The sequence below is a fragment of the Coccomyxa subellipsoidea genome (genome assembly GCF_000258705.1).
Source record: "Coccomyxa subellipsoidea C-169, whole genome shotgun sequence".
Taxonomy (NCBI): Eukaryota; Viridiplantae; Chlorophyta; class Trebouxiophyceae; family Coccomyxaceae; genus Coccomyxa; species Coccomyxa subellipsoidea.
Genome location: NW_005178024.1, coordinates 994,557 through 1,022,200, shown reverse-complemented (window position 1 = coordinate 1,022,200; position 27,644 = coordinate 994,557). Strand labels below are relative to the sequence as shown.

The 27,644-nt window shown below is 53.9% G+C and overlaps 8 protein-coding genes across 8 annotated transcripts; 5 read left to right on the top strand and 3 right to left on the bottom strand.

Annotated features, from left to right (window-relative positions):
- Positions 1-579: 579 nt before the first annotated feature.
- COCSUDRAFT_54690 (Dynamin-related protein 5A) lies at positions 580-4,925 on the top strand. The gene is made up of 11 exons (XM_005643924.1): positions 580-1,011; positions 1,285-1,459; positions 1,590-1,724; positions 1,840-1,919; positions 2,038-2,146; positions 2,274-2,404; positions 2,527-2,781; positions 3,002-3,226; positions 3,514-3,831; positions 4,030-4,170; positions 4,373-4,925. Exons 1-11 carry the CDS (start codon positions 880-882, stop codon positions 4,553-4,555), a joined length of 1,884 nt encoding a protein of 627 aa, XP_005643981.1. The 5' UTR covers positions 580-879; the 3' UTR covers positions 4,556-4,925.
- Positions 4,926-5,433: 508 nt separating this feature from the next.
- COCSUDRAFT_44755 (aquaporin-like protein) lies at positions 5,434-7,649 on the top strand (the record flags this gene model as incomplete). Its single annotated transcript, XM_005643923.1, has 8 exons — positions 5,434-5,510; positions 5,729-5,823; positions 6,109-6,148; positions 6,261-6,333; positions 6,446-6,504; positions 6,717-6,931; positions 7,112-7,245; positions 7,548-7,649. The coding sequence occupies 8 exons, from the start codon at positions 5,434-5,436 to the stop codon at positions 7,647-7,649; spliced, it is 795 nt and encodes a 264-aa protein (XP_005643980.1).
- Positions 7,650-7,865: 216 nt separating this feature from the next.
- Positions 7,866-10,261, bottom strand: COCSUDRAFT_48946 (hypothetical protein; the record flags this gene model as incomplete). Its single annotated transcript, XM_005643922.1, has 7 exons — positions 7,866-8,337; positions 8,445-8,580; positions 8,673-9,422; positions 9,547-9,624; positions 9,704-9,777; positions 9,859-9,908; positions 9,989-10,261. Coding segments are annotated over 7 exons (1,546 nt in total), but the record flags the coding sequence as incomplete, so codon positions are not given.
- Positions 10,262-14,247: 3,986 nt separating this feature from the next.
- On the top strand, positions 14,248-19,900 carry COCSUDRAFT_25870 (P-loop containing nucleoside triphosphate hydrolase protein). The gene is made up of 13 exons (XM_005643921.1): positions 14,248-14,482; positions 14,594-14,736; positions 14,901-15,110; positions 15,592-15,778; positions 15,955-16,140; positions 16,306-16,463; positions 16,666-16,923; positions 17,174-17,377; positions 17,589-17,787; positions 18,020-18,299; positions 18,564-18,738; positions 18,993-19,172; positions 19,347-19,900. The coding sequence occupies exons 1-13, from the start codon at positions 14,419-14,421 to the stop codon at positions 19,470-19,472; spliced, it is 2,370 nt and encodes a 789-aa protein (XP_005643978.1). The 5' UTR covers positions 14,248-14,418; the 3' UTR covers positions 19,473-19,900.
- A 578-nt stretch (positions 19,901-20,478) lies between these two features.
- On the top strand, positions 20,479-22,146 carry COCSUDRAFT_54687 (ribosomal protein L25-like protein). The gene is made up of 6 exons (XM_005643920.1): positions 20,479-20,698; positions 20,820-20,974; positions 21,059-21,151; positions 21,264-21,365; positions 21,484-21,678; positions 21,785-22,146. Exons 1-6 carry the CDS (start codon positions 20,581-20,583, stop codon positions 21,833-21,835), a joined length of 714 nt encoding a protein of 237 aa, XP_005643977.1. The 5' UTR covers positions 20,479-20,580; the 3' UTR covers positions 21,836-22,146.
- COCSUDRAFT_83565 (hypothetical protein) lies at positions 22,122-23,470 on the bottom strand (the record flags this gene model as incomplete). The annotated part of the gene is made up of 6 exons (XM_005644001.1): positions 22,122-22,383; positions 22,517-22,579; positions 22,717-22,769; positions 22,879-22,940; positions 23,029-23,164; positions 23,240-23,470. Coding segments are annotated over 6 exons (807 nt in total), but the record flags the coding sequence as incomplete, so codon positions are not given.
- A 380-nt stretch (positions 23,471-23,850) lies between these two features.
- On the top strand, positions 23,851-24,804 carry COCSUDRAFT_54686 (hypothetical protein). The gene is made up of 2 exons (XM_005643919.1): positions 23,851-24,159; positions 24,308-24,804. Exons 1-2 carry the CDS (start codon positions 23,873-23,875, stop codon positions 24,399-24,401), a joined length of 381 nt encoding a protein of 126 aa, XP_005643976.1. The 5' UTR covers positions 23,851-23,872; the 3' UTR covers positions 24,402-24,804.
- A 129-nt stretch (positions 24,805-24,933) lies between these two features.
- COCSUDRAFT_44752 (hypothetical protein) lies at positions 24,934-27,388 on the bottom strand (the record flags this gene model as incomplete). The annotated part of the gene is made up of 7 exons (XM_005643918.1): positions 24,934-25,104; positions 25,307-25,954; positions 26,064-26,210; positions 26,314-26,460; positions 26,548-26,746; positions 26,870-27,104; positions 27,217-27,388. The coding sequence occupies 7 exons, from the start codon at positions 27,386-27,388 to the stop codon at positions 24,934-24,936; spliced, it is 1,719 nt and encodes a 572-aa protein (XP_005643975.1).
- Between the last annotated feature and the right edge of the window lie 256 nt (positions 27,389-27,644).

Below are 27,644 nucleotides of genomic sequence, written 5' to 3'. Positions count from 1 at the left end.
CGGGTCTGAGCAGATTGCAATTGCTGGTCCCGACCACAAGGCGCGGGTGCCGACTGCAACCACACAGCTGACGGTAGCCTTAAAAAGAATAGCGCGCGCCGCCGCGGGCCATTGTGGCCCCGGGCCGCGTGACGAGCGGCCGCGGCGTTTCGCGCATTGCGCACCGGTGCCGCACAAGAATAGCGCGGCGCTGCCGGTACGTACCGGCATACCGGCAGCAGGTTTACCGGCAGCAGGCTATGAGCCTACACTGGGGGGTACATAACGGTGCTCTCGCAAAAGGATCATAAATTGATCAAGAAGGAATAAATGATAGGCTGCCGCAGACTCCTGTAGGCCCCGCAGATGTGGCTGCAGACGCCCTGCGTGTATGCCCTGTGGCCCTCTGGGCTCTGGGTGCGCCACTCATAAAATTATTATTAAAATTATTATTATTTGTGAGATATTGCCTTTTACTCGCCAGGACCTGTCATGCCATTGTGGGCAAACCCTAATCTAACCCTCTGGCCAGCTGGCCAGAGGAGGGCGTTCCAGAAAGAGGAAGTTGCTGGAATTGACCAGATTCCTAGGAAAGGACTAGCACACACTTTTCTGCAGCCAAAACAACATCCGGAGTTCAGGAAAATCGTCCAAGACTCGCTACGTGCAATAATATGTCAGGTTGTCTCTGAGGATCTCGGGGCGTCTTCTGGTCAAAGTGGGTGGTGTTTACTCTTTGCAACCTTTGCCCGTGATCTGTTGGGCCAGCCAACAGACGGGATTGAAAAGTATAGCGTGAACCCACAAAAGGGCTGTGATCAAAGGCTTCCCCTCCTTTCTTTACCCGTGTTGGAGGGTCTTCAAGGCTTCTAAAACATAGTTTTCAGAGAGTGAGCACGAATGGAAGGCGTCGTGCAACTTGTCAATCGCTTGCAAAGCGCAGCAACATTGCTCGGGGACAATGCTGCTAGCGACAAGACACTGCCGAGTCTCTGGGAGCTTCTTCCCAGCATCGTGGTTATCGGTGGCCAGGTCTGTGCTGCTCCCCCCCCTCTGTGTTTCAAGTATGTCCTTGATGTGAGGATGGATGCAAATAATTACCTCACACCTTCGAGACATTGTATTTTGTCTTGGAAGGTTATGACTCAAACGGATCTGAAGTTTACAGTAGACTTGATCGAGCACACTGTAGCTCAGAACCATGATATTGTTTCCCATGTACAACGAGACACGAGTACGAAAGTTCCCGGATGATGAGCGCTCTCATGGTCTGGATGCCTTAGAATTCTGTACTTGACACTGCAGAGTTCTGGGAAAAGCTCTGTCCTGGAGGCAGTGGTGGGCAAGGATTTTCTGCCCAGAGGAACCGGCATTGTCACTAGGCGACCTCTGTTGCTCCAGCTGGTGCGCTTGGAGGACCCAAATGCCCGCGAGTATGGAGAATTCCTGCACAACAACCGTGAGAAGATGTACAACTTTGGTTCGTCTCCATCAGCGCATCATGTTTTCCATCTGTCACGCTTTTGTCTTCGACACAGAGTACTTTTACGGCACCCAATTCAGCTGCCATTTCTGAAAGGCTATCACTTCACATTGCTATTGTTCTGCAGAGGCAATCAGGGACGAGATTGAGAACGAGACAAATCGATATCTCAAGGGGAAGGGCCGCGCTGTGGCTCCTGAGCCAATCCAGCTCACGGTGTACTCCCCGAATGTACCCAACCTCACCCTGGTGGATATGCCAGGTAGGCTGCAAGGCTACCTGATTAAGCATGCAGAACGCTTTGCACCCCTTTGCCTGTAGTGCTGAGCAGATTGGCCCAAACTTTTGTCCTTATTTAAACTCTCTGCCGCATGCAGGCTTGACAAAGGTGCCAATTGATGGTCAGCCAAAAAGCATTGTGAGGGAACTGGAGGACATGGCGCGCTCATACATCAAGGTGAAACTGGCCACTGCTGTGTTTGACGTTGCTTGTCGAAGACTCGGTGCTTGCCACTCGATCTGATCTAGTTGATGTTCTGTACAGACGTGAAACATTCTTGATGCTTTCTCGACAGGGTGACAATGCTATCATCCTGGCAGTGACACCGGCGAACGCAGATCTGGCCACATCAGATGCCTTGCACCTGGCACGGGAAGTAGACCCCACAGGAGAGCGCACAATTGGTGCGCCACCTGCCATCTCAGTGCCTGCTTTCCTGTCCATTGGGGCATGGGAACACATATGCTTACCATCACAATTGGTTGAGCATAGCTTTTGCCTTCGTTGAATTGTGAAATCTCTGTGCTACAGGCGTGCTGACAAAGCTGGATATCATGGACCCCGGAACAGATGCCAGAGATGTGCTCATGGGCCAGGCTGTGCGCCTCAAGAATGGCTGGATAGGCATTGTCAACCGCGGGCAGGCTGACATCATGTCCAAGGTGCATTTAAATTCTCCATATCTACCGCCATGTGCATGCAATGGACAAGTTTTAAGCCATATGCAATGGTGGACTCCTTGGATTGCCATGTTCTCGGAGTCAGCGTGGCATGCATGGTACAGGTCCCGATGGAGGAGGCACGGAAGAAGGAGCTGGACTTCTTCAAGGGCTCGCGGCACTATTCGGACCTTAAAAACGTGGGCACGGGCTTCCTGAGCAGCAAGCTGTCCACGCACCTGATCACGGCCATCCGCAAGCAGCTGCCCATCATCCAGCACTCCATCAACGATGGCATCATCAACCTGGAGCGCGAGCTTGAGGCGCTGGGAGGCCCTGCAGTCACCACCCGCGGCGCCATGGTCCACCTCATCCTTCAGGTGACCACCCTCCGCCTAGCTCATGTAAACTTATGTCTCAGTGAGCCCGTCAAGGGATTTTGCCTTGGTGTTCATGTGGTGTCTGCTGTGTGTATATGTCTTATCCACATAGGAGCCGGTGCGGCTGTACGGGAACAGCAGGAGGAGCATTTTGGAAAAGAAGTGTACTGGAACTCTGCATTTTACTTGTGTATTGATTATTGGGCTTGCTGGGGAGCAGCTGTGCCGCCAATTCGAGGAGGCCTTTGCAAAGTCGGTGGATGGTGGGAAGGGCGGCGGGGAGCAGATCCTGCTGGTGTTTGAGAAGCGGCTGACAGACAACATCCGCAAGCTCAACTTTGACAAGATCCTGGACCCCGCCAATGTCAAACGCATTGTGGAGGAGGCCGACGGCTACCAGCCCCATCTCATCGCCCCTGAGATGGGCTACCGCCGGCTGCTGCAGGCACGCGCCCCATTCTCACCATCTGTGCGCAATTCGTCATTTTGCTGCAGCATTCCTGCCTCTGCACATGCTCATGTTTATCCACATCTGCTTGGTAGCTTTTCAACCTTTTCAAGGGCTGGGGTGAACGCCAAGAAGGGTGAGAGGGCATGCAACATGCCGATTATCCAGGCGCCTGATACGTGTTCGCTCAGCCAATGCCCTGCAAATGTCCATGCATTCATCTCCACATCCAGGGGAGTTGAAGCTGTCCGCCTTGGGAGGCTGAATATAGTTTGTGCCGGCAGGAATGCCTGGTCCTGTTCAAGGGGCCTTCGGACGTGGCGGTGGAGGAGGTGCACGCCATCCTGCGCCAGATCGTGGCGCGCACGCTGGAGAGCGAGGAGTGCAAGGGCCTCGCGCAGTATGGGCAGCTCAAGCGCGAGATCGCCACTACGGGCGCGGCCGCGCTGGAGTCCATGAAGGACGACGCGCGCAAGATGGTGCTGACCATGGTCGAGATGGAGCGCTCCTACCTCACCGCCGAGGTCTTCCGCGAGATCCTGCAGCAGAATGGCCGCTCCGGCGAGCACGGCGAAGTCATGCGCACCCTCTCCGGCCGCCAGGTGCACCCCTGCTGCTATTCCCTCTGTTGTACAGGGCCTGCCCAGGCTTCGGAGGCTAGTGGCTACCGCCTTCATGTGCGGAGTGTTTCCTCGGTGCCAGGCTTGATGTGTCGCATTGAATTTACTGGTCGTGGCCTGAGTGGCCTGGATGCTGGGGGTTGCATGAATATTTGGTGAGTAATTTGGACATGTGTGCAGATGTCGGACGTGATGGCGGACGAGCGGTCGACGCCGTCGGACAAGCACACGCAGAAGATTGCGTCGCACGTGAGCGCGTACATCCACCACGTGCGCACGCAGCTCAAGCAGACCATCCCCAAGGCCATCGTGCACTGCCTGGTGCGACCATCCTCTCCCTCGCTCCCAAACTTGCTCGAACAGGTTGATGCTCAGCTGGGGAAAGGCACTCCTTGTTCTACCTTCAGCAGTGTGGAGCCAAGGCTTTGAGGTGTGCAGGCTTTGATGCACACTTAGTGATGTGTCAGTGTTTGCTCACTCTGTGGAGCAGTCTTCAGGAAGGGGTTTGTCTGCTGTTCCGCAGGTGATACAGGCAAAGAAACGCCTACTGGACGACTTGCATGCAGAGGTGGCGTCCAGCGAAGATGGCAAGCTGAAGCGAATGCTGATCGAGGACGAGACCACCCTCAAGCGCCGGGAGCAGTGCACGCACCGGCTCAAGCTCCTGAAAAAGGCTGCAGAAGAGCTCAGTGCAGCCTCATATTAAGCCACCCTGTCCCTGTGCTTTCCTGTCTGCGCGCCAGCAGGCAGGGTGACAGCATTTGTCCTGTTTCTATGGTTAGCAGAAATCGACGTGAAGGTCCGCATCAGGAGGGGTAGAGGGATGCTTTGTCAAGAATTTGTTTACAAATAAGCCATTGTACTGTATGTCATCACAATCGATATTACCATGTGTGCTAGTGCTGTTTGCAGCAAGCCTGGCTGCTGGGCTGGTAGCATGATTACACCCCTGCAGCCCACAATTCTTCTTAATAGATATGGTATGCCTGTGCCGTGGCCTCAGTCACCTGTGTGCCTCACTCTTGGTGTTGCAAGTGCCAACAACACTTATATTGTGTAAATCGCGATCAGCTTCTTTTTGAGCCGGCTTGACTTTGTTACAATCACATGCATGGTACCCGTAATTCTCCTGTTGATTTGATCTTTAACTGGGAGGACTCCGGAGATCCTTGGAGACTGTGTCCCTGCTCATATCATGTCATGCCCTGGCAATGAGGCTAGCCACAATGGTGATTTGGGCCACACACGCGTGCCAGATCCACGGATGCGCCTCGATGTTAATTAATTCATGCATGCTAGCGCGCTGAATGAGATCCAAGCAGCAGATAGATCGTCCCATGTCTCTAGCAACCAGACATTCGTGTCCTCTACTTTGAGAGGGAAGTGTGGTCTGCATGATTCAAAAGATCCAAAGCTTGCTCCCACGAGCATCAGAAGCATGTCCAGCATATCTCGAAAGGAGATTCACTGGGGAGATGAGTCAGCAGCTGGCTGTCCTTGCTCATCGGACTCGTGCCTGCTCCAGAAATAAAGGACACTGCGCACTGCTCTTGAAACATTTTGATCTGACATCAACGTTGCAAGATGGCGTGGGACAGTGGATTCGCGCGCGACCTTTTCGTTCCTAGGGACGCCCGCAACGCTCGACTCCTGCGAGCTGGGTGAGCATGTCACGTTTGTACAGCATCTTTTATGCTTCTCACGAGGCTGGGCGGCTTGAGTATGTTACTTGGCATGAGTTTGATACTGTAACCTCCATCGGAGCGATTCCGATGTCACCGTTTGATGAGCTGTGTGCTTTGCTTTGACTCGATCGCTTTGTCAGCATCCCACACGGGAGCAGTACCGACTAACTGAGAGCATGTTCTGATTGCGCCAGATATGCCGAGTTCCTGGGGACGTTGCTGTTCCAATTCCTCGTGGGTTTCACGGGGACGGATCCCTTGGCGTCCGGCCTTTCTTACGGAATCCTCGGTGAGTGCTCTCCGCAACGCTCTGCCGATCTGCAACACGTGAACTGTTGCGAACAATCGTCGTTCTGATCCATTAAAGCACAAGGAGTGCTAAAAGCAACAACATCAAGCGTTGCCATTGTACACGTCTGCATTACGATGTCGTGTAGGCTTGCTTCGATTTCCATCGGCATGTCCATGTGTGTACTACGAGAAGTTACCGTGATATTTGCTGCCCTCGTGCTATTGAGGTGTAGCATATTTTCCAAGCCATTCTTGAATTAACCGCTTTGCTTTGCCTGTGCAGTCTACTCCACCCAGCAAGTCAGCGGAGGTCACCTCAACCCGTACGCCCTCCTTGCTGTCCCCAAAGCCCTTTCAAAAAGAAACATGTCTCCATGCATGCATGTGAGTTTGCAGTCACAAAGCGAGCTGCTCACAATGGTGATCCTTGAACAGGGCAATCACTCTGGCTGCCACCCTGAGCGGGCACTTCAACTATGTCACCAGCATCGTGTACATCATCGCACAGGTGTGCTCCCCTGCCATCCTAAGTCTCTGCTTAGCAAACCAACATGCAGGCAGTGGCAGGACTTGACCGGGCAAGCAGCCTGATTGAAATAAAATTTTGTGTTTGCATGCAGATTGTTGGCGCAGCCATTGGAGCAATGCTGCAGGTCGCTCTTGTACCAGGCATCCACTGGTAACACTCCAGAACCACTTAAGTGCTTGAAACTGCTGGACAATTACCAGAAAAATTACTGTGCTCTTTGTATCAATTAAATTGCTTGTAGTTTGCTGCACATCAGCAGAGACCTATTTGTCTTCTGGGAGCAAATGGTGGTCGACATGCATGTGCATGCAAGGCAGTCTTGCAGCCAGGAGTGGTCCATGGCCTTGTGTGCGGATGTGCAGGGGCCAGCAGCCGTCCTCGCCAGGCTGCTATGACCCCAACCCTGCCCTGACCGGCGTTGAGACGTGGGCCTGGGAGACCATCCTCACCTTTGTGCTCATCTACGTGGTCTACGCCACCGCCATCGCATCCCCCGGCCACGGATCGCTGTCGCCCCTGGCCATCGGGCTCACTGTTTATGTTGCCACTGTTGCAGGCAAGTGCCAGGCCAATACAAGTGAATGCAAGAACACTTCACTGTCAACCAGCGTTTTTGGCACATGCCAGGCCCTTCAATAACCAACCCTTCAATAACCAAGATTACTTGACTTAATCAGCTTTGTTTGCTCTGCAAGGTGGTATCCAAGCATTTTCAAATGTTAAGAGAAAGAGAGTTGAGTCAGCAGTGCACTCACAGGCGGCAACTGGACTGGGGCGTCCCTGAACCCTGCAAGAGTCCTGGCCGGCCTGATTGTGTACGGCTGCAACCTACATGGCATCTGGTGGATCTACCTGCTTGGCCAGATCGTCGGCGCTATCCTGGCATCTGCGGTGCGCTCTCTTTTCTGTCATTCTTCTCTCTCCATGCATGCAGAGAGTGAATTTCCTTGATAGATGGAGGAGGGCAGTGTGAAAAGGAAGCATCAGAATAGTTTTGGAGCCTCAATCTACCCAGAAGAAGTGCATCTCTCTCCATGCATGCAGAGAGGGGTTGTCCTTGATGAATTGAGGAGAGCAGTGTGACCTGGGAAGCATTGGAATAGATTTGGAGCCACAATTTTCCCAGAAAAAGTGCATGCTGGCTGAAGTGTCTTTATGCCAGATCTCACAACAAAGGCCTTCGATGCGTGCAGGTGGCAGCATCAGTCTTTGGCTGGGGCAACGGATACACCGATGGGGATGAGGCCAGGCGCGACCCTCTGCTGCGCAGCCGCGAGACAGGAGAGAATGTGTAAACACACTGGGAGTGCAGTGAGCCCAGCCAGCAGCAGTGATGGCCCAAATGCATGAGTCAATGCAGGGTCGCAAGAAACAGCTGAGCGCCAGCTGCAGTGCATATGGGCTCAGCGTCATGAATAGTCCTGTGTTTAAAACTGCGTGCATGCCTCCTGGTCCATCTTATGATCATGTGCAATGGGATTGCATGGGCAAGTTAGTAGGGTAGGCACATGTTGGATTGTTCCCTGCATTACAATGACGAGCATCATTTGATGAACTGCTGTCAACGGTTGTGGAAATGTCAACTTCAACTTTGCACAATTGTCAGGTTGCTCACAGTGGGGTGCAGAGGATCCCATACATACTGCAATAGTCTTTCAAGTATAACAGTTCAAAAGTTATCCAGGTCTAGATCTCATCTGTAAGGAACTGAGTTGCACACAAGGCCGTAACATGGGCCATTGGTTGGCACACCAGGGGAGAACCACACAAGCACAGACACGGACATCGCAAGTTCCTGTCAGGGAGCAGATCTCTGTCCTGCCTCCAGAGATAGCACAAGGGGCTTTGCATTTGCATTGCTGACCTCCAGTGCCATGAAGCCCTGAAAGTCTTGGACGAGCTGCTTCAGATGACGCAATTTCTGCCTCAGCACGTCAACCTGGCCCTGTCTTGCCAGAGAATATGCGTCCCTTGTTGTCAGACCTGGGCAGCAACATTACTTTAGTGCCCTCAACTTTGATAATAACTTGGGGAGACCATCTAGTGTAAAATTCTAAGCAAGAGTTGGTGATTAGGGACAGGCTGATCACCTAGAAATTCCACGAGAAATGAGTCACACACTGCCACGATCTGCACTCTGCCACTTGTGCTGTCCTCAATGCTCATGTCCAGTTTCCAGCCGTCCAGCACAGCCCTGTTCTCGTCCATGAAGTGAAGGTTGCTCACCTGCAACACATCAAAAGCTGTAAGTCAACGAGCAACCTTGATTCAGATGTAAAACTGGATCACAGAAAATGTTGCATACGGGTGATGCTCACCATGCCCACAATGCTCCCATGCACTCGTACAGTGGCAGGGTAGTCCTTCTCATCCAAGTCTGCAAGCTGGGACAGGGAAGTCAGAGCTCCCCGCATCTCGCACATTTCCTGTGCCCTGTCAGGCTTATCAGCAGCGCTGGCGCGAGGTCGGGACTGTGGCGGTTGCTCGGACAGGGACTCCTGCTCATCATCCTCAATGATCAGCTGCGCAGGCGCCTTTCTCTTCAGCCTGTTGCGTCCCCGCTCGGCCAACGCCGCCGCGTGGTCGCCCCAGCTGTCAAGCGAGCTCTCGCTGTCAGCTGGCGCATCACCGCGCCCCTCTGCATCGCTGACATCTATCACCTCGACTTCCTGGCTGTCAGACTGCTGCATCAGCCCACCAGCTGCACCCTGGCCCACCTCCCTGGCACTCCTCTGCTGGCGGGCTGGAGTGGGCCTGGCTGCCTGCGCAATGTTCCCCTGATTCTGACTGCGTGGCACGGGCGCAGGAGGGGGGATGTTTCTGGGGTGGACCTGGGGGTTGATCCTGGATTCAGGTGCCTGCTGTCTCTGTGGACTGTGAGCGGCTGGTGGCAACTGGGGCAGCTGTGGCGGCACTCCTGGGACTCCATCAGCGGCCTGCTGGGGCCATGCAGCGGCAGTTGCTGCCACAAACAGATTCACAGTGGCGCCGTTCCTTCCAGAGCTGCATGCCACGGGCTGCTTCCACCGCTCAACCATCCTCTGGCGAGCTTGCTCCATCCTCTCCACCTAGGGGGGGGCGCATAGAGATGTGTGCATCGGGTTGCTCAGCTGTGATGCATTATGCCATGAGCATGAGATCTTCAGTTTCACGTTCAAGAAAACGGCCCTCTGCAGATGCTTTGAACCTCACCTCGCCTCCAATGACACTGATGTTCTCTGGCTTGAGAACAAGCATGCCCCTCTTGATTGGTGCATCTGTGATGACCACCTAGGCATGCAAGACCATTCATCTCAGCCTGCTGTTGAACGAATACGCCAAGCTGAGCCCACACTGTGGCTGCACATACCTTCAAGCCTGCAGGGCAGAGAGTTTTGATGGCCGCTATAGGTGTCTGCTCAAAGGCAAAGGCACGGCGCTGTCCTGGACCAAAAAAGAGCATGTCAAATGCACAATGCAGAGAGTGATTATCACTGAGGTCACATGCATGGGTCGGGCTCGCACCATCCGTGAGAGACAGCTTCAGGCACCTCCTGCCTCCCGCCCCTTCATATCTGCAGACATCGAAGAGTGATTGGAATGCCTGTATCATAAGGATAGTCAACAATCAGCTAGAGAGGCGTATTTGACCCACCTCTGCTTTGCACAGGCTGCCGTGTCGACGGCCTCATCAACTTGCAGCACATGCCGGCCCCTCAGCACAGAGTTGTGTTCGGAGTGCAGATTGTGTGGGAGGCATCCCGATCCGCACATATTGAGGTCAGCGGTCAAGAAATGAGACATTATGAGCTGGACTCGCTCCTCTACTGGAGCTGTGGGCGTAGTGAGAAGTCTCATGACTTTGGTGATGAAGGCAGATTTCAGATGGATGCCCATCTCAGCCAACGATGCCTTCACTTCATCCATCAGCTATATAATATTACTCGTTTGGGGACCTGAGCTTCTTGCATCTTTGTTATACACAACGTAATTTTGGGCTCACAGCGGACATCTTCCAATCTGAGCTTTGCCTATAGGTCGAATTATAAATGCAACCAAAATCTGTGGTATCGCTACATTACTGTGCTGCATAAAAGGGACCACGTATTCCACCCCAATGTGTAAGTACTTGCCGATGTCACAAGCCCATATAACTAGGGGCAGCAACGTTGTCTTATTATACTAAAATATACTAATATTATCTTTCTGGGCAGTGCCCTTACAGAATTGGGTAGGAGGGGCGAGGAAATGTCCTTCAATGTGCACAACGAAACCCTACTTTAACTTGGGGAAGCGAAAGGGTCATCAACGAAACAGTGGTGATCTAGCTGCAGCAGTTCTGGGCTCAGAAAAGCGATCAATCGCATGAAGTGATTATCAGTGGTGTGTACTGACTCACCTATCGAGGTACCGAGGGCGTTTTCTATCAGATCAGATCGCTTTCCCGGCTTGCACTCTGAATTTCCTAGTGGAAATTGTGAGATGGCTCCGAAGAAAGCCAAGAAGAAGAACAACAAACTAGATTTCGAGGACGACGAAAGTGCTGACATAAACTTGGGAGACATTCCTGCAGCTGTGGAAAGCTCTGTTAAGGCTAAAGCAAGTGCGCCAAAGAAGAAGAAGACAAAAAAGAAGCCTACCGCCGGGGACTGGTCAGACGATGAGATTGCAGAAGCTCCCGCAGCTCCAGGAATGGATGAAGAGGACGATACACCAGCATCAGGCCGCAAGGCGGCCAAAGCGGCCCCTACGTTTGCACTCTTGCAGGCACGGTCGCTGCCATCAGAGTTCAATATGCCCTCAAATTTGCTGCATTCATCTATAATTGGACCAAGTTCTATTTGTGTTTTGGGTACGTATGAAGTAGCCAACTAGGTGTCTTGCTGTACTTCTCAGCTGCTGAGCATATTTCTTCTGGCTCTGCAGGAGGACGCAGACAGTGTAGAGGAGGAAGAAGAGGAACAGGAATCAGTGGCAGCACCCAGGCTGGGTGGTTTCGACGCACTGGCAGTGGAGGAGAGTGATGAGGAAGCACCAAGCTCAACACAGACGCCGGAGGCCAGGAAGCCAGAGGAAGCTGCTAGACCTGAAGAGGTATGGTGAGACTCATTTGCGATGCAAGCTACCTTCATTACTGATTTGGATAAAACTTCAGGCAGCCAGAGCAGCGCTCTGTTTTGCAGATGGGACTCGTTTGCGCGGAGGTAGTGAAGGTCTCCCGGCATGCTAATGCCGATCGGTTGAAGACCTGCCAAGTGCGCACCGACATGGAGACGCTGCAGGTCGTGACTAACGCACCCAACATTAGAGAGGGCCTGAAGGTGGCTTTTGCGGTGAGCAGCCTTGCACACTCTCCTCACGCCGTATTCCCGCCGCCTGGTGGTGATAAAATATTGATCATTAGTTAATGGGTCCTTAACAGCCAGTGTTCATGCAGGGGGATGGTGTCACAACGCCCGGCAGCGGGATCCAGGTCAGTACAGCCACAGTGCGGGGAGTCAAGAGCTTTGGGATGATCTGCTCGGCATATGACTTGGGGTGGATGGAGGAGGCCAATGGGTTTGCGGTGGAGCTGCCGCAGGGGATGCAACCGGGGGATGCTCTTGAGGGGACCCCACTGAAGGTGCAGTTGCTCTCGATGTCTGCTATGTCTATGAATGTCATTATGATTGCACTTTCTTGCAGAAACTTTGACCAGTTGTGTCAAATTCTTGTTGCTTGGCTGAGTTTCTATTCCCTGGTCTTTTCTGTTTGGCTGCAAGAGGTACTGTGAAGTGAATACCCCTGGGTCTTCCAGGGAGCCATTCTGAGCGAAGAGGACGCAGCGGAGGCAAGCGGCAAGGAGAAGCCATCCAAAGGCAAGAAGGGCGAGTCCAAGTCCAAGAAGGACATCTCAAATGCCTTTGATGCCCTGGACCTGGAGGGTGAGGAGGACGGTGCCATTGCAAATGGAAAACATGATGCGGCTGAGGAGCCCAGCAGCAACGGCGCCCTGGCAGATGAGGATGAGGATGGCGCCCTGAACTTGCTGCCAAAGCCCAAGAAGGGGAAGAAGAAGAAGGGTGTGGATATCGCTGGAGCCTTTGCTGCTTTGGCTGTTGAGGATGGTGGTGAGGAGGCTCCAGCGGCCACAGCAGATGCTGCCACAGCAGAGGTGGTGGATGGGGTTGCGCAGGAGAGGGGCTCTGATGCGCAGGCGACCACCAGCCAAGCGGATGCAGATGACTTTGTGCTGGGACCCAAAAAGGGTGAGTTTTTCCCTCTGTGAACACAAAGTACCATACAGAATCCGAAAGTGAAACTTTCAGTTTTCTGGTGTGAGCACCTGTGATCGAATCATAAATGACGAGGGTACACCCTGTTGCAGGCAAGAAGAAGAAGGACAAGAAGCAGGGCAATGCAGACATTGATGCCTTGCTGGCAGCCATGGATGAAAGCCCGTCAGAGCAGGCAGGTCCTGGCGACGGCGAGGGTGGAGAGCAGGCCACAGGCACAAAGAAGAAGAAGAAGAAGAAGGACAATGGGCTTGAAGACATCGATGCCTTGCTGGCCAACATCAAAGGCGAGGCTCCAGCTGCAGGGGAGGCTGAGGGTGATACTGCCCAAGATGCAGCTGCCAGCACTGCAACACCATCAGCATCAGGCGTGGCAGGAGACGAGCAAGCCCCTACTGAGCCAGAGAGCACAAGCAAGGCTAAGAAGGGGAAGAAGAAGGGCAAGCAGGTCTGAACGCTTTGCTGCACCCCGTTGCTATCCTGAGGTCTCGTGCCCGTGTTCATTCTTTTTATGACGCGCAAATCAGAAGGCATGACGGGTGCTCAAGGAACTAAGTTCAAAGGGTTTGGCTGCAGGCAGCAGCAAAGCAGGAGGAGGAGGACCTGGATGCCCTGCTTGCTGAATTGGGAGAGGGGCCGCCCGCCGTGCAAGAGGCGCCTGCCAGCACCGAGGCACCCCTGGAAGCAGCCCCGGAGGAAGCCGCGGAAGGCAAGAGCAAGGGAAAGAAGGCCAAGAAGAAGGGAAAGCAGGTGCGACAGCGTTGCTGTGTTTCCTTTTTAGATTGCTGTATGCAAGGATATGCAAGGGTATGCATTGTGCTGAAACAAATGCCCCTCCTGAGAAGAGAATATTATAATGTTCAGCATGTGGCGTTCAGGCGGCAGCAAAGCAGGATGAGGAGGATTTGGATGCCCTGCTTGCGGAGCTGGGAGAGGGGCCGGCAGCTGCAGCGCCTCAGCCTGCAGCTGCAGAGTCGGAACCTGCCTACGCAGCCGCTGCGGCTTCAGTTGAAACAGCTGAAGGCGGCGCGGAGGAAGATGCAGCTGAAACGGGGGTAAGCATCGCTCGAGTATCCCTGGAGCGTTCTTTGGGCTGGCTGTGTTTTTGCACTTGCGGTGGAACTTGATCTCTTTCAAAGCGACACTGGAGTTGCCGAGTGTAGGCAGTGGGGACACCTATGGCTGTGACAGCAGGGCTCTTCAGGAACGCCCGCTGAAGGTACTGAGAACTGTTTCGCACAGGAAATGAGCGCGGCAGCCAAAAAGAAGGCAAAGAAGAAGGCCAAGGAGAAGGCCAAGAAGGCTGTCGGGACGGCCGAGGGCGACGAAGAGGATGCGCCGGTTGCGGCGCCCAAGAAGGGCGCCAAGAAGGAGAGCGCTGCAGTGCGGCGCATGCGCGAGGCCCTGGAGAAGCAGGAGCGCGAGGCCGAGGAGGCCCGCATCGCTGAAGCCGAGCGCATCCGCCAGGTGCCGGCTCCCTCCCTCCCCACCACCTTGCCGCGCACCTCGAACACTCTCCTGTCCTTTACATGGCATATCCAGATGCCAGCCCCAAGGCAGTCAGGCAGCATGCAGGGGCACTGGCAATGACAGTCGCAGCAATGGCGTCGCTGAGTTCCAGTGGGTGAAATGCTCATGTCGTGTGCGCCAGGAGGAAGAGGCGGCCCGGCTGGCGGAAGAGGTGGAGGCGACCAGGGCGGCGGATGCGGAGCGGCGGAAAGCGGAGCGGCTAGCGCGCCGCGCAGAAGCAAAGCGGCAGGGCCTCATCCTCACCGGCAAGGCCAAGAAGGAGGCGGAGCGCCTGGCCGCCATGCGCGAGCAGATCCTCAAGAACGCCAACCTTGATGAAGTTGGTGCGGCCCCTACCCCAACTAGTTGATGTTAGTACCTCTTATGCCATGCCAAGGCCCTTTGTTGTGCATGCTTGAGAGTGCTGGGGAAAGCAATGGTGGGTAATCTTTATTGCGTATGTGCAGGTGAGCAAGAGGAGAGGTCTGCACCAAAGAAGGTGGTGTATGGGAGGAAGAAGTCGGCAAAGAGGCAGGACAGCGGCGAGGCCAAGACGGCGGAGGAGATGGAGCAGGAAGCTGCTGCTGCCAAGGCTGCGCTCGAAGCTCAGCGGCAACAGGTGAGCGCTCCCCCCACTCATGAAGATGCATCATTCGAGTTGCCACATGACACTTCCTAGTCATCCTAAACAGTGTCCTGGGAGGGTGATCTGCTGTCCTGGTGTGCGCAAGGATTCAGTTCATTAAAATGCCTGGAAAAAGAGCACGCCATTGTAATGTGCAGGAGGAGGAGCAGAGAAGGCAGGAGGAAGAGGCCAGGAAGGCGGAGGAAGAGGCGGCTGCGCGTGCAGCAGCGGAGGCACACGTGTCAGAGTCAGAGGAGGACACCAACTGGGAGGACATGGACCTGGATGCAGTCAAGCTTCCTGGCATCGAGGAGGAGCCCAGCCCTGCAGAGGTTGCCAAGAGGGCCGCAGCTGACGCAGCTGCAGAGGTGTGCTCGCACTTGCATGAGAGTATGTTGGCATCAAAGCAGCATTCGGCAAGCAGGGCCTCCTCATGACACGGCACCGCCAACGAGCAATAGGGATGACATGTTGCAGGTCATTATGCATAAAATCCAATGCCCAGAGTATTTCGGTGTTACTGCTCAGGATGATGTATCCGCAAAGAAGTCCAAGGTGGAGGAGGAGCAAGAGGAGGAAGCAGGCTCATCTGAGTTGGAGGACGAAGACAGTGACAGCGACGAGGAGACATCTTCTGACAGCGACGATTCAGACAGCTCCGATGAGGTGAAGATCTGCAACCATCCCTCTCATGCTTGCAGGCTGTGCCAGACCCCAGATGAAGCGTCAGGAACTCTGATCAACATGTCCTTACATTCATTACTTGCGAAAGGGATGGCCCTGTGTCCGTTCACCAGAGATGCTCAGAAGGGGTGGGGTGTATACTGACGTGTTAACTGCGCGTTGCAGGACTCCTCCTCGGAGGATTACAGCAGCTCGGAGGTGGACAGCGAGGAGGCGAGGGAGAATGAGCAGCGGGACCGGCTCAAAAAGGTGCAGGCAGAAGCCAATGCCCGCCTCAAGGCCGCCAAGGAGGCTGGCTCGCGGGACGTCCTGCGCTCTCCAATCTGCTGCATCCTGGGCCACGTCGACACTGGTCAGTCGCAGCTGCCTTTTGCATGCACCCAACCTTTGCGTCAGGAATTTTTCAGCTTGGTAGCCTATGTGACATACCAGTCAGGGAGTCAGCAGTGATTATATGCATGCATGGTGCGGGTGCTCTACAGTGAGTGGTGACAGGGGCGCTCAACGAGTGTGCTTGGGGCTTTGCAGGCAAGACGAAGCTGCTGGACAACGTACGGCGGACGACTGTGCAGGAGGGTGAGGCAGGCGGCATCACGCAGCAAATCGGCGCCACCTACGTCCCTGGCGACGCCATCTGCATGCGCACAGAGGCCCTGCGCAAGGGCAAGGAGTTTGAGCTCAAGCTGCCCGGCCTCCTCATCATCGACACCCCAGGTGAGCGCCCCATTCACATGCCCTATACCTCTTGGTTTCCAGGGCGTTTTGGGCAGCCGGCGCCATGAACATGACACCCATGGTGCCTTTCAGCTGTGTCCTATAAGACTCGTCATGCGGTGGTTGGGCGTCCCAGTGTCTTAAGCTTGTGGTGTCGCCTGGCAGGTCACGAGTCGTTTACGAACCTGCGCTCGCGCGGCTCCGGGCTGTGCGACATTGCCATCCTGGTGGTGGACATCATGCACGGCATGGAGCAGCAGACCATGGAGTCCATCAACCTGCTCAAGATGCGCAACACCCCCTTCATCGTCGCCCTCAACAAGGTCTCTCTCCCCTTACCTGCACCTGTGGGATCTGCTTGCAATGATTTGAGCACCATATACTTCTGAGTTGGCGTGCCTTCCTGCTGCTTGGGCCTGGCATTCATGCGCAAGTAGTTCATCTAATACTGTCCAATAGCGTTGTCCATGGTGGCCAAGATGCGGAGCAAGCAGATCTGACCTGTTGGCATTGTGTCCTGTCCAGGTGGACCGGCTGTTTGAGTGGCAGGCCGTCAAGGACGCGCCGATCATGGAGGCCCTGGAGCGGCAGAAGCCGCATGTGAAGGCCCAGTTTGAGCAGCGCCTGCAGCAGAGCATCCTCAACCTCAACGAGCAGGGCCTCAACGTGGCGCTGTACTGGAAGAACCCGGACAAGAGGAAATATGTCAACATTGTGCCCACGTCCGCCATCTCCGGGGAGGGCATCCCCGACATGCTCCAGCTGCTTGTCCGCCTCACCCAGGTGACCCCCTAAACTGCTGTTTGGGGATTTTTTTCAAGAGGTCATAGAGGTCGCCTTGCTGGTGGCTAGCATGCAGCCGCGTCCTCATCAGCAGCAGAAGCTCTGTGCACACGCATGACACCCTTCCATGCAGCTGCTTGTCGTGTGGCTGTGTGGCTGCTCAGGGGCAACCTCTCTTGAGCACTTACAGACTGGAGTTCTTTATGGTGGTATGATGTTGAATGACGCTCCCGGGGGGTGCCCTGCGCAGGACATGATGTCGGAGCGGCTGATGTTCATCAGCGAGCTGCAGTGCACGGTGCTGGAGGTGAAGGTGGTGGAGGGCCTGGGCACCACTGTGGACGTCGTCCTGGTCAACGGCGTGCTGCACGAGGGCGACACCATCGTCCTCTGCGGCATGAATGGCCCCATCGTCACCAACATCCGCTCCCTGCTCACTCCCCACCCCCTCAAGGTGCGCCGTAGCCCCTTCTGCAGCTCAGCCAATGCAACCTGACACTCTTTTGTACACCAGCAGCCTGCAATAAAGTTCTACGGGAGGCTGGAACCTCTATCCATTGCTGTCTCCAAGCAAGTGGTCATTCTGGGAGTAATTAGGACATGGCTAGGTGCGGCGGCCCGATACTGGGGATGTGGGGGTGACCTGCTGTGCTGTGCTGGCGCAGGAGCTGCGAGTGAAGGGCAGCTACGTGCACCACAAGGAGATCCAGGCAGCGCAGGGCGTCAAGCTCGCTGCGCAGAACCTGGAGACGGCGGTGGCGGGCACGCAGCTGCACGTGCTGCACAAGCCTGAAGACCTGGAGGGGCTCAAGCTGCTGGCCATGAAGGACATGGAGGACATCTTCAAGTCTGTCGACCGCTCCGGTGAGCCCCAGGCCTGCACAATCACGTGCACTCTGTTGGCCTTACGTACTTTATCATTTCGCCTCACCTCTCTGCACGTCAGCCCAACTTGGCGCTGCACAACCGGCATGCAAATATGGAGGGTTGCAGCCTGCAAGTGCCAATGGCTCGCAATGAGCCAGGAGTGACAAGCACATTTTGCCTACTGACATGTGGTCAAATGCTGAAAGGGGTTGTGTTGCTGGCGGCGCAGGGGAGGGCGTGTGCGTGCAGGCGAGCACGCTGGGGTCGCTGGAAGCGCTGCTTGAGTTTTTGCGGTCGCCGGCCGTGAAGATCCCGGTGTCGGGCATTGCGATCGGCCCCATCCACAAGAAGGACGTGATGCGCGCAAGCGTGATGCTGGAGAAGGGCCGCCAGAAGTTTGCGGTCATCCTGGCCTTTGACGTGCCCGTGACCAAGGAGGCGCGCGAGCTGGCCGAGTCCCTGGGCGTCCGCATCTTCACTGCTGACATCATCTACCACCTCTTCGACCAGTTCACCGCCTACCTCAGACAGGCAGGGCTTCCACTTGCTCTCCGCTGCCCCCTGCCCTGCAGTTGAACTTGCTGACACTGATTCAACAAACACAAATACAGGATATGATTGGGGTGACCGTTGCGGACAGAGTAGCGCTGCTAGAATCACCGAGGGCCCATTCACTGCCTATCATTGGTGCAGCTTGGCAAGAGGTGGATTGCGTGAGCATGAGCTGCCGCTTGCGGTCTTAGTTGATGAAGGAATGGTCAGTCATGCGAAAGTGGCAGGGGGTGTCTGAAGCGGTGCGGCGGTGGGGTGCAGGTGAAGGATGCGGAGCAGGAGGCGGCCAAGGGCGATGCGGTGTTCCCCTGCATCCTCAAGATCCTGCCCACCTGCGTCTTCAACGCCAAGGACCCCATCGTGCTCGGCGTAGACGTCGTGGAGGGCATCGCCAAGGTGCGCCACGTTTCTTTCCTGCCGTCTTTTCAAGCCGGCATTCCCGTTGCTCGATTGTCCTGTACTTCCCATGCTGCAGCCGCCACATCCTCTCATGCATTCTTTGTGCTGAAAGGAGAAGTTATGACATCTCCTCTCGCCAGAAGTGAGTGTGCAAATGACAAGCGCTATTTATATCCTGATGAAATATCCTGCGACAAAACGTGACCAGGACACATCCTTCAGAGCTGAGATGTGGATGTGTGGCTGTGCAGGTGGGCACGCCCATCTGCGTGCCTTCTCAGGGCGGCGTGGATTTGGGAAAGATTGCGTCGCTGGAGCTGAACCACAAGCCGGTAGATACCGCGAAGAAGGGCCAGTCCGTGGCCATGAAGATTGAGGCCCAGACCACGACTGAGGCCACCCGCCTCTACGGCCGCCATTTTGACTTCAAGGTGCATGCAACTCCTCCTTCAACAGTGCTGACTTGCTGGGCATGTCTTTAGTACTCATACTTGCTGCCTGGTTTTGTCACGGTGGTGGGCTGTGCCTGCCCTGAGCGGGACATTCGCCTTTGGGAGGGTGTCCAAAGGCATGAGAGAGGACTGAAGTGCTTGCGCTGCGTGCAGGACGAGCTGGTGAGCCGCATCTCGCGCAAGTCCATCAACCTGCTGAAGGATCACTTCAGGGAGGACATGAGCAAGGAGAACTGGCAGTTGGTCATGAAGCTCAAGAAGGTGTTCAACATCGACTGAGCGCCGCACCAGCGTCAGCAACCTCAAAGGCTGGCTGTTTGTAGTACACGATGGGCTGGCCAGGGCTGACAAGAAGTGCAATTTGAGCTGCGAGCAAATTTTGAGCATTTCCAAATAAGAATGTCAGGTTCTTGGCAGGCCCTACTGTTATTGAGAAGAAGTATCTAAGCAAGGCATGCTTTGGACCATGAAGGACATAAATAGCCTAGTAGCTGCTCAATAAGGGACTCTTTCTACGTCGTCAGCAGTTTCTGGCTTCCTGCAGGTCACTGCCATTGGAGAGCTCATTCTAGTTAGGTCTCATCTTGTACGACAATTGCACAGCTAAATGAGACTGAGGGTTTCTATTACCGAGTTGTCAGGCAGCAAAGAAGGCGTCTAGTCTTCTCTGTTGTCTGGCATAACATTTGTAAACCTTACGTATTGTGAGTATACTCACGTAGCTGCCCAAATCAAGTATACTGGTCTTGATTACGCCTATGCATGTGATATTTTAGAGGGGCTGGTCATTCTATCTTACAGTACTGGCATGGCTCTCATGGGCATCCATAGATCTAGAAGCACCCCGCAGTCGCACAAACACAAGAAGTGCATGCGCATGACAGTATCGGAACATTGGCTGGCTGCTGCTCGCAGCCAGCGATAATGCGTGATACTGCCACCTTGAACCACAATTATTCAAACACTGATCGTGGCCACAAAGACGGCACCCTGGCATCTGCAGAGTCTGAGATGGCCATCATGGTGTGGCGCATACGTACGCGCGGTGATCTTTTCACATGCCGTGCATGCAGGTGTGCCCACTTGTGCTTCACGAGAAGGACTTATGCCTGCGTTAGAAGATTTAGCTGCTGTTTGCTGAGCGAGGGACTGTCTTGCTGCTACCACTGGCGGCCCACCAGGCCATGGGAAGTCAACCATGCATGTGGCATTGACTAATAAAGTGAGTCACCTCCAGAATGCACAAGCCTCTCTTTGTGAAGGACATTGTTCACAGACTAATGTACCAAACGGTACTTTGGTGCAAAGTTACCAGACATTGACACTGCAAGACTGGACGACAACAAATACTATAAGGAAAATTCGGTCATGTTTTAGCATGGAATAGATGGCTATCTTGCTGAGGAGACCATCGTCCCTCCAAAAGCACTGGAACATATTGGGATTGTCACGTTTATTATGCACAAGTTCTAGCCTATCCCAGCAATCCCTTGATCTTTCAGAAGGTGGGTAGTGATCTGATGTCTAGACTTCCTTTGTTTCTGGTGTTCACATTTGTATTAATTCTGAAAGTGAGCGTGCGATGCACTTTCGCAAGACGATAATTGCATGTTTGGCTGGTTGCAGAGGTGCAACGATTAACTGCTATCGAGCGTGAAGGTGGAGGCTCGCGTGTAGCAGCACGCCTCAGAAAAACCGGCCGCACACCTGCAATATTGTTTTCTCTGCCTCAGAACGAGTCTAGACTCATATCAGTGGATTCCAAAGAAGCCACGTCTTTGGTAAGGCACCTGTATGTTGAGGAGGCGCTGTCTCTATTTCGAGAGGAGGAGGTTCAGTGCTCATTGATGGTCATGGATGTGCAGGTCAGAATACATGGAAGGAAGGGATTGCTGAGTCGAATATTTCAACTGGACCTGGCAGTGCCAGATAAGCCTGTGCAATCCTATCCAGTTCTGGTATGACACCCTTGGCATGCACTGATGTGCATGCTGCGGACCGCATGTCGTGTCTTGTTAATTGAGCGGGTTTCAAGTGCCCTCAAATGACTGTTGTTTGTGGTTGCTGCAGCCGAGGCTTGTCCATATCAACTCTGTGACTGATGAAGTGGAGAACATTACCTTGATGCACTGTCCACCAGATCGGATGGTCACAATTGCCGTTCCAATAAAGGCAAGTGCCTGGAAATTTTGGAGCATTTCCATGCAAACTATGCCTTGCATTTTGTCCTGTCTTGAAGCATGATAATTAGATGCCAGGCATTGAATTGTGCATGCGCATGAATGTGCAGATTGTGGGCGAGGAATTGTCTCCTGGGATAAAGAAAGGAGGACATCTAAACCTTGTGCAGAGGACTGTGAAATGCATGGGTCCTGCCTCGGCAATTCCAGAGTCCATTGAGATTGACATTTCATCTCTTGATTTTGGCCAGCGCATCTACCCATCTGGTGTTGCCATTCCTCCTGGGGTCTCAACCGTGGGGCTGGTGAGTGGACATTCCTTACAAGCTTTTGCTTGAAGATTATGTTATCTGCTTTCGCTGCTAAATATACATGTGCGCTGTTGCAAAGTGAATTTGCACTGCAATGCAGGTGGCGGGGCAGCCGCTTTGCAAGTTGGCTGGCCGTGCCGCACGAGACTGATGACAAATGTGGTCTGCGAAGTACTGCCACTGGTTTACTACTTCACTAATTTAGACCTCATCCTGTCGTAGCATGCCTTGTCATTGCGTTCTGCAGTTCACATGACAAACTTATAGCTGTGTGCAGATGCTCCAAGATGACAGTATGTCACACAGTAAGCAGATTGTGATGGCATCCTTACATGCTACCTGCTGACATGCTCCCATCACAACTGTAAAGTTACATTGCTGTCCACAGTTCAAGACCTTTCCGCCTGCCTGTCAGCGTCATTTATCAGGGAAACAAATAGCTGTAAGAAGTCATCAACGGTCAACGTTTCTGCACGAGCTGTGCTCGCAATCCTCAGAGCTGTCAGTTCTTTTATTACAGCGTCCGGTGAAAACCTCACTTTCAGGTTGTTCACAAGCGTTTTGCGCTTGGATACAAAAGCTGCACTAACAAAGTCCAGAAACTCTTGCTCTCCAGCGCCATGCAGCTGGTCGGTCTTTGAGGCAAGCGCAAATTCCGTGAAAGCTGAGTCAACATGCGGCTCTGGAAAGAAAGCGTTCCTGGTGCAGGGAAGTATGCTATCAGAGGCAACCTTCAGAATGAGCAGCACTCCGCACGTGACCCTTTGGGAATCAGATGGGCTCGACAATCAATCAGTTCAAATTTCAGGCAGCTAAGATTGGTGGGCCACACCTGCCGACTTTGAATGAGTATCTTGGGTTGGCATAGAAATTGATGAGCACAGATATAGCCCTGCTCAGATACCAGACACATATATCAGTCAAACCTTTGACAGTTGCAATGCAGTCTTACACGACCAAATTGCAAACAGCCGGAGTCCATGCAGGCACCAAATGTGTTGACTTGATTGTATAGTGCAATTCCCTTCTTACCTGTAATCTTTGTCTCCAGGTCTAGCCTCAGTCAACCGCCTCGCTGCCCCATCCTGAAAGGGTCAGGAGACATTTAAGCGATGCTGATGGCATTGACGTGTGCTGATCAGGCTGCTTGAGTGTAAGCAATAAATTGATGGATGGCTCCAATAGACTTCGCACCTCTAGTAGGAGGTGCACATGTGAAAGCTGGTGTTTCAAAGGCAACATCATCTTCAGCACATCTGCGCAGGACAGCCCACTCTCGTCATCTCAGCGGTGCGAAAAATTTCCGATGCAAACTGCAGGGTGCAGATTGTATCAGCCACGCACCAGAAGTGATGTTGTATGGTATATTGGCCACCACTCTGACAGAGGGCTGTTCACTGTCCCCTTTGAAATCATCCAGTATCTGCCTGATATTCTTGAGCAAAAGAACATCGCTGTGTATGAGAGACACAGCAGGCTCCTGTCAAGCACAGCAGTTCTCATGCTATAGAAGATGCCTACACAGGATGGTCCAAAGCTGGTGATAAGATTATACTTTAGTATGAGGTTGGGGATGTGCCTTTGCAAACTTCTGTTGTAGGTGCCCATAGAGGACGTCGTCCTTCTCAATGGCCAGTACTGAAGCCCCGCAATCGAGGAGGCAGTCTGTCAAGGATCCCAATCCTGGTCCAATCTCCAAGATTTTGTCACCCCTTCTTATCTTTGCAGATGCTATGATCCGCTGGAGGACCTCCTCTGACGTGACGAAATTCTGGCCTAGTGACCTGCACATGCACCACTTCTTATTGAGGTCTTGGCAGCTTGACACAATTTATATTCTACAAAACTGCTGCATTAGTAATACCTTTTTGGGTTTATTCTCAGTAGTCTGAGTTCCTTCTGCACAGTGTCGGCCAGTCTAGCATGCACCCTCAGACAAGCAGTGGCGTTCGTTCGCACGGACACTGGGACCAGTCTCCTTACCAATATACCATGACACATCAAAGCTGAAGATCGAGGTCTATTGCTGCCCGGTTATCGTGTCGGAAGAGCACTTTTCTTGAGGAGCACGTCATCACGTGCAAGCAGATTACCAGCACATGCGATTTGACATGCGACACTTCTGACCTTCTGGTCTTCGCCGACCAGGGCCTCCTTCAGATTTGAATTACGGCTTCATGAGATCGTGATGCTTGCGAGACGCGCTCTCGCTTTGTGGCGCCGCATCGCTGGCACTTCACTTTCTGAGAATCTGAACAACTGCAAACCCTTTTGTGCACCACATAGCACCAGCGCTAGCACGCAGGAGAGCTTAGAAGAAATCCGAGCTCGTATTTTTGGCAATCATATCGGTAACAATCTTCGATCTGGGAGGAAGTTGCTGAGAAAGAGGCTCATTGGGGAGAAGGTGGCGAGCTACTATCCTGAGCCCATCTCGAAAATCGATCCCATGTTCGTTGACATGGATCTGGAAAGGTACGAATATCACGTCTTGCAACGTGTATGCCTATTGCAATTTCGTGTTATAGCAGCGGCATGTGGGTCTTGATGCTGTGACTTTGGTGGGACTATTGCCACTGCTCACTGGTTCACCCCGATGCTTACCAGCCCCGATGCTTACCAGGAAAAAGATGAAGTTAGATAAGCTCAAACGCCGTGGAAAGGCCCCACCGAAGAAGGGACAAGGAAAGCGAGCCACAAAGGCTAAGAAGCGCTGAGGAGTGAGGAGAGTCAGGGAGTTCAAAGCCTTTGCCTCGCAGTAGACAGCCTGCTTAGCTTTCTTCGAATGGTACTTGTCGAAACACACAAAATATATCACGATTCATAGCTATGATATCTTCAAGGCAGAAAGCAAATCCAGTGCTTCATTTGCTAGACAGCGGTTGCCATCATCATGAGTCCGCAGGCCATTGAACCTCTGGGGATCTGTAGGCTTCCAGTCAAATGGCTAATGTGTGGTGATTGGGCAAGCTGTTCATGCGATGCTTGACGAAATTTCTGTCAGCATGGGCTTGATGGCGTTGGACCTCTGCATCTCGAGACCCTATCACTGGCAAAGCACAAGTGGCTGCAAACATTTGATAATTGCAGCTGACAGACTGAATTGTAATGTTTGGTAATAAATATTTCCTGGGTCTGGAAGATCCAAAAGTATAGCCTGCAGCTTCGTTCATAAGAGTTCCTTATCAATATTGTTCATGGTTTTGGTTCCACTTGCTACCGGAAAATGGCAAATTGAGATACGGTGTATCAAGCCGTCGATGTCTGCATGCCCATTGCGGTATCAATTTTCACTTTCCTGTCCTGAGCCCTCTTCAGATCAATCTCTCTGTCATGCTTGGCCAGCGCAGTGTCCAGCGCCAGCCGCAGCGGCTTCAGGAGCTGTGTGATGTGCATGCGCTCAATTCCCTGGGATGACTCCTGCAGTGCAAGCAACTAGATGCGTCAGAGGCAGTCGCAAATGAGAAACTTCACTATCTCCAATTTACCGCAACATCCTGGGCAAATGCAGGGAGAACAAATATTGTTGTGATATGTGGAAAGTGTCACAACCGCAAACACCTGGTACTTTCCTCAGCTCGTACGTTGATTTAAACCGCAAAACAGAGGAAGCGGGGGGCACCTGCATGGCAGTCGTGCGGTCATATTGGTCCGCCAGCGCCTTTTTGAGGCGCAGCGCCCTGGCCTCGCGGGTGGCGCTGCTGAGTGGGAACGCCGCCCAGAAGTGCCGCAGCAGCTCATTCACCGTCAGGCACGCCTCGCGCAGCACCGCCTCCATCTGCGGCGACAGGTTCTCCTGCGGCGGCCCCGACGCCGCCCGCAGCGCGTCGTCCAACCCTGGGCCGGCCGCGCCGCTCTGCGCTGCCACATCGGCCAGCGCAGCCTCCGCCGCGCGCGAGCTCACCGGTGCATTACTAATCCCGGCTGCCCGCAGAGTCTGCACGGCCTTCAGCGCGTCGGCGCTCGTCCTTCGCCGGCCCGGCGCGGCGGCGGGGGCGGTCGCGCCGGCGGCTCCCGGCGTGGCGTCGTAGCAGCGCTTGGGGTCCTGGATGCGCAGCTCCGCGAAGCCGGCCGTCCAGGGCTTGCGCAGGTCGTCCAGCACCAGGCTGCTGGCAGCCTCGCCCGCATCGCCGCTGCTCGCGGCGGGCCGGCCGGCATCCGGGGCCATGCCGGGCGTGGGAATGCCGTCCAAGACCACCGCCGCGTGCTTGTTGATGTCCCGGATCATGTTCCTGTTCTCGGGCGCCTCTGTCTCTGATGGCATCGAGTCCTGGGTGCATAATCCAGGTTTTGTACAGCATTGAGAGGCACATGCAGCTCTCTTGACATCATATTCAATCTTTCAGAGCCTTCATAAGGACAGCAATGTCTTTCCTCACCCGGTCAAAGGAGTCAGCTGCAAGGTTGACGGTGGCATTGACAAACTGCAGCCTTTTCTGGGCTTCCCTGAAGTCCAGCTCCTCGTCCATGAACTCCTTGTAGGGGTCCTCAAGATCGTCTCCTGCTCCCCTGCCCTGGCGCTTTGCCTGACAAGTCAAGCACTCAAAATTATCAGGCCGCCCAGATAGCCCACCCCTTGTGCTCAGACAATAGAGATCACGTAAGTCATTTTTTTAACAGAAGGCACACCTTCCTGGCCACTTCATAGTTGAAGTAGCGCTCCCAGAACTCCTTCTCACTCAGCCTCTCAGGGACCATTGCCGTGTGAGCCCGGTGCAGGTGCGGCTTCTCTGCAAAGAGCTGCCGGACAATCTCTGGGGTGAGGCTCAGTGTCACCTGCAAAGAGCGTCCCGATGTGACCCCTACTTTCGGTGATTTTGCTCACGAACTTCCTGATGAAAGAGCTTGTTCTTCAAGGGGTACAGCAGTAAGAGTGCTTGCCTTGCGGCTGCCACCCTCGCCGGCCTGCTCAGAGATCATGGCAGTCTTGAAGCCGGCCTGCTGCCTCGCGTCCCGGCTGCCTCGCAAGCTCTCCCTCAGCAGGTTCTGGCGCCCCTTCCAGAACTCTGCCTCGCTCAGGATCCCGCCCACAACCAGCTGATTGTACAGCTGCTGCAGGTCCCTGATTGACAATCACATGCTCCTTGGACACATTTCTTACGCTCAGAGAGGATGCGTTCCTGTCAAAAATTTGCACTTGAGGTTGGAAGGCAAAGCTGCACTCCTGAGCAAAGGAATCAGGCACCTGTCCTCCTGCAGCAGCTTCTGCTTGAGGGCAGCCTGGGGACCTTGCAGGCCAGAGGCTGGCTGCTGCGGGTCAGTCATGGGCGCCTTTCCCTTGCGCTGTGCCTCCTTCAGGATGGGAGTGATCACATCCACGGCCTGATCCCGGTCCACTTCTGACTCGAACTCAAAGACAAGCGGGCGGTTGGGCACAGGTACTCGCAGCAGCGGCTTGCCCTTGGCTCGCTGCAAGGAATCTGCAATGAAAGGATGCGCTTCATCAGTTCGTGATGCACAAAGGATTACCTCCAGCTCATTTCTGCAACAATTTATTTGTCCATCCTGGAGAGCCACGGCTCAGATCATCACCTGGGATCGTCTTGATGTCGACATACACTGGCTGGCTCTGCGTGGGATCGTGAGGCGCCCAGCACATCTGTGTTTCGGTCACCGTGAGCACGCCAGGCACCTTCAACTCCTTGCTGACGGTGAATTTGACCCGCTTGACAAGCAGTGACATGCTGCCATCTCTGCCATCCATTCTGTACGCAATGCTTTCCGCACATAATCAGTATGGGCATAGCAGGTTGCTACAGCATCTACATTAGAAATGAGTGGCTCACAGCAATGCTGGGAGTTTATCTCAAAACGAGATGCAAACTAACTGATGGTTTTCCCCTTGCATCTGGGTTTTCTCGACAGCACTCCTCAACTACCGCACTGATCTTCCCAGATACATCCGATTTGCTTCTTTGTAGCAGAAGAAGAAAGAAAGAAAGAAAGAAAGAAGAAGAAGA